The 5,146-nt window shown below is 44.1% G+C and overlaps 1 protein-coding gene across 1 annotated transcript; it reads left to right on the top strand.

The window, feature by feature from the left end:
• Positions 1–289: 289 nt before the first annotated feature.
• s1pr3a (sphingosine-1-phosphate receptor 3a) lies at positions 290–5,146 on the top strand. The gene is made up of 2 exons (XM_033621240.2): positions 290–557; positions 1,317–5,146. Exon 2 carries the CDS (start codon positions 1,439–1,441, stop codon positions 2,630–2,632), a length of 1,194 nt encoding a protein of 397 aa, XP_033477131.1. The 5' UTR covers positions 290–557; positions 1,317–1,438; the 3' UTR covers positions 2,633–5,146.

The following is a 5,146-nucleotide window of genomic DNA, read 5'->3' as shown; positions in this document are numbered from 1 at the left end:
AGATTTGGCCCCCCTAATGTCACCTCCATGGATACGGCCCTGCTTTGAACCGCACTTTAAAAAAAAAACAAACACATCAATCAAACTCACCCTGGCAGCTTGTTTGAAAATGCAAAGCAAAGCAGCGTTAGAAACACAGAGTGACACATCTGTGTAGTAATTTCAGCGTCTGACGGTGGCTGTGACTTCCCTCCTGACTCATAATTAATGGTAAAATTTAATGGAGAGGTGAGGGAAGAGCCCGCCCCGCAGGCTGGGAGGGGTGAGAGCGGGACGGTCACAGCTGGAGAGCAGTGTGGAGAGGATTGGACACTGATGAAGTTCAGGATACAAAGCAAAGTGGATGTTTGGGAGCAAATACTTCCGTGGTTGGAAATTTTTATACGCGCGAAGACACAATCTGGACTTTTGACTTTATATAGAAGTTAATCTCGTTTTGGCAATCGCGTATTTTGCGCGACCACACCATTACGCAGGAGAATAAAAAACTTAGACATAACTGCAGATCTCCACACATCGCCTCCGGGATGTTTAGATGAGACCAGTGACTCCAAAAGGTAAGTTACTGTAGCTGTGGCTGTGGTGAAGAATATTAGACTTTTTATTTTGGCAGACACTTTATTTTCGCATGTTGTTTCCCAAATGATCACTAAATTCAACTTGGAGCAACTTCTCCAAAACAGGAGAGTTTTTAAGAGCAGGAATCCTGTTTCAAACATGTATTTAAAACGTTGTCAACAAACTTATTTTGGACAAGTTGCACCTTTTAAAGTGCTTATTAATTTGGGATACACACGATTCAGTTTAATTATGATGGGAAAAAAACTGCTTATCCAACTTCAGGATAACATGTTACCTTTTACATCAACGTTTACATTTATGGCTCATAATTTATGAACAGCAGTAACTACCACAGCTGTTTGTTCAGTATCAACAGGACAATAAATTTAAAAGAAAAAGGGAAGTTCTTCTTTTTCTTGTGTTTTCATTATTTGATGGAGTTCTTTGTGAGTTTTATGGTGTGTTATATATGTGTCATTTGCTATCTTGACCAGTACCCCCATGTGAGAGGTTTTAAATCTCAGTAATGCACTTTCCTGCTTAGATTAAGTAATATTAAGCAGGTAGGCTTTTTGTGTTTATTTGCTATTTTAAGTGCTATTTTTGATGTTTTTACAGTTGCTTTAATTTCTTAGAGTCCTCATAGAAGTTTTTGTCTTACAGAAATTATTCAAAGTGTTGTTGGATGTGACTTTAAAGTGATTAACATAACTTTTAGAAATGAATTTGACCTCTTTACTTGCATTCATTGGCAGATCCTTCAGGCTCTAAGATGCCAGTAATGACCCTGCCTGGTTAAGGAGCCTCACCTCCCTCTGCTGTGTCCAGTGCTGTGGCGCCCTCTGCTGTGTGACCGAGGAAGGCCAGGAAGAGCAGTATGGGGAACATACTAGAGGAGGGGATGAACGCTGTCATCGTCAACCACTACAACCACTCAGGGAAGTGGGACCGGCCTCGCAGCGGCGGGGCCTGTAAGATGGCCGTGCTGCTCTTCATCTGCGTGCTGATTGTCCTGGAGAACGTGACGGTCCTGCTCGCTCTGTGGAGGAACAAGCGCTTCCACAGCCGCATGTACTTCCTCATAGGAAACCTGGCACTGTCAGACCTACTGGCTGGTGTGGCCTATGTGGTCAACATCTTTACCTCAGGACGCAACACCTTCTTCCTGACACCAGTGCAGTGGCTGGCCAGAGAAGGGAGCATGTTCGTGGCCCTCAGCGCGTCCACGTTTAGCCTTCTGGCCATTGGGATTGAGAGGCACATGACTATGGTGCGTCTGCGTCCGTGTGAGACAGCAGGCCGGGGGAGACTTCTGGGACTGCTGGCTGCCTGCTGGCTTGTGTCAGTGCTGCTTAGTGCTCTGCCCAGCCTAGGCTGGAACTGCCTGGACAATCTGGCCTCTTGCTCCACAGTGCTTCCGCTCTATGCCAAGAGTTATGTGGCCTTCTGCATCAGTGTGTTCAGCGCCCTGTTGGTGGCCATCATCATCCTCTATATCAGGATCTACCGCCTGGTGACGTCTAGCGGCCGCAGGGTGAGCAGCCGGCCTTCAGAGCGCTCACTGGCCCTGCTGCGGACAGTGGTTATTGTTCTTGGAGTGTTTGTCATGTGCTGGACCCCCCTCTTCCTCCTGCTGCTGCTGGACGTTGGCTGTAGCCCAGATAATTGCCCTGTGCTCTACCAGGTGGACTGGTTTATAGCCCTGGCTGTGCTCAACTCTGCCCTCAACCCTCTGATATACACACTGTCCAGCAGGGAGATGAGGGCAGCTTTCTTCAGGCTGCTGTGCTGCTGTCAGACCAGCATGGAGCACACAGGGACTCCAGTGGTGGGCAACCCACACCTGGGCACAGTCATCCCCACAGGGGAGAATAGCAAGACCAGTGGAGGAGGGGGCAGCGGGGCTTGCAAGACCACGCTGAACAGAGGGAAGGTTCCCACACCTATGAACTCTGAAAACAAGCATGGAGATCCCTCAGCCACTCCTCTTCCCCATCCCTCTGGGCCTGCAGACCTGCTCTCAGCTGTGCTAGTGAAGGCGGGGGCGCTGCCGCCCCTCAGCAAGTTCTGAGTGGAAGCACCTTAATGAGGCCTCACAGACACAAAGACGTAGACATAGAACTGACATAATCCTGCTATCAGCCACTTTTTCTTCATGCACTAAGGCCCATGTAGCAGTGAATAGGATGAAGGAATGATATTCAGTTGGAACCACATGAATGCAGATTAGAGTACAATCAGAATCATTTAAAGCCACTATTTACAACAACTCAATATTATTCACAACACTAGAGTGACTGATAAGTGTTTGTCTTACACAATAATTTATGTTCAGTGTTTCCATTTCAAAACTATGAAATATAACAGGATTATTTCAGGGACGTGGATTACACCAAGCCCCAAATTAAATCTTTATGCTACAGTCGGTAACTTAAATGAAAATAACCTTTTGTCATATTTGCTGAAAACGTCACAACAAACACACAGAATTATATGAGACAAAAAGTCTGTGAAGAAAATCATGTCCCTTCTCCTCCTCCTATTACCTCTCATGGCATTATCTGGCATAATCTACCCCAGTGCACTGAAGACAACCATTCAGAGATGATGAGTCTAATGCAGCTGTCAGTCATGTCTATCACAGCTCATGTGCAGTCAAACTAGGCGGCGTTGATCAAATACAAATCAGGATTCTGTTACTGCGTTACCTAGTGCAGTGGTTCCCACCTGGTCCAGCCGCAAGGTCCAGATTTTGTCTGCACAGTTTAATACATTCACCGTCATACTGGCCATGTCATCAAGCTAGTTTGCTGTCTCTGTCAAGTGGCTGTCCATTAGTCACTCACTCTACAGCAGGAAACTGCACTTCACAATAAAAGCTCTGTGCCATAAATTCACTGTACCTCAAAATAAAGTTGTTGTTTTTTTACAATCTTGACATGTTTGTGAGTCACTTGCGGCCCATTCAGAATGGGCCTGTGACCCACTTTTGGACCGCGACCCACCTGTTGGGCACCACTGTTTTAGTGTACTGTTTATCTGTAAAATGAAAACGTCTGTGCCCTGACTGCCATGTTGGAAACAATTACACAGATGAACAAGCACCCTTCAGCAGCCCGACAAACGTCATCTCATTTTACAGATAAACAGTACACTAAAATATGTTTCTGAAAATATTTGAGGTGAGAAATAGGCAACGCAGCAAAAGAATCTTGATTCATATTTGATAAGCGCTGCTGAGTTTGACCGCAGTTTACAAGTCGTGATTGACATGATTGACAGCTGCTTTACAGACTCCTCAGCTTTGATTGTTGTTTTCGTTCACGTGAGGTAAGGAAGTGTGGTGGCAGAGGTGAACAAATAAGTTATAAGTTATAAGAGTGAAATGATCAAGTTGTCATTTGTGTGATAACAGAGTCAATTTATTTCAGCTGAAAGGTCAGAGCTCTGACACCTGGCATGTCCTCTGTTGGTCTGACAAAGAATCACAGATTCACTCACATAATTAAAACTTAAAGTGCACAGCAAAAAGGAGGCAAAGGGAGGCCTCTGGTTACCTGATAAGTGTCATGAGAACAGCTACAAAGCAAGCTTCTCATACACCAATGAAAACTCTCCAAGGACACAGTTCACTTCAGGTACAAGGGAGCCTTATACACAGAAGGAAGCAGAATGCAAATATGATAAAAGGTTATTTTTAGAAAAGTTACCAACTGTAGCTTTAATTTATGTCTGTTAAACTAGACTTGGTAATTGTTCAAGCATCAACAGAGTATAGATAATTTTATTAGTGTTGTGTCTGTCAGTGTGTTTATTTCATTGTGTCACTATAAGCAGAAAACATCAAACTGGGGCACTTTTTTTTGCATGTGCAAGTACTCTTAAAAACACCTGCATTTTCCATCACAACTTGACTTGGTAAACTATTTATTTTCTGTGAAAACATTTGCCATCTTAATACTGTTGGTATACTTATGTAGTATAGTTTGTGTGCTTTAAAAAACCATCATGGTACTAGGACTTTATTATTGATTTTGTCATGATTTGAGATGCACTGTGAGAGAAAACAAGACCAAGCGTTTGCTGGTCAGACTAGCGGCCTCGTGAGGCTGTGATGCTCATTACACACCAGAAAACATTTGTTCGGATGAATGAAAAATGAGACGTTGCTATTATTAGATTCTCACCACTAGTGGGAAAGAGCGCAGAGGTTGTCTTGATAGTGGTACTGCAGGAAAATCTCCAACTAGTGGGGTTCACTTTCTGTACGGTGGCCATTGTTGGACATTTCAGCTCTACACTACAAAAACTGTCTCATCTTTCATTGGTCTTTAAGCTCTACTCTGTCAGCATCTGTGCACCGCACCGGGAGCTGAATTAGCGTGGCTAATAACTACACTCGTGGACATTTTTGCTTCTCATCAGCACATCTAGAAACCACTCACACGTCAACTAACCACTAGCGAATAGGAGTGTTGGATGTGAATTATTTAATGGTGGTAGACTGTAAATGATATTTCTGCCTAGGGTGGTGTAGTGCCTGATACCATTATATAGCAAATACAATAAAATCCTATTCCCTTTA

This window comes from Epinephelus lanceolatus, chromosome 6, assembly GCF_041903045.1.
Source record: "Epinephelus lanceolatus isolate andai-2023 chromosome 6, ASM4190304v1, whole genome shotgun sequence".
NCBI lineage: Eukaryota > Metazoa > Chordata > Actinopteri > Perciformes > Serranidae > Epinephelus > Epinephelus lanceolatus.
This window is presented reverse-complemented; position numbering and strand designations above follow the sequence as displayed.

What these genes read in the sequence shown, in the direction of transcription:
- s1pr3a (XM_033621240.2), top strand. Translation starts at nt 1,439, where the DNA reads ATGGGGAACATACTAGAGGAGGGGATGAACGCTGTCATCGTCAACCAC.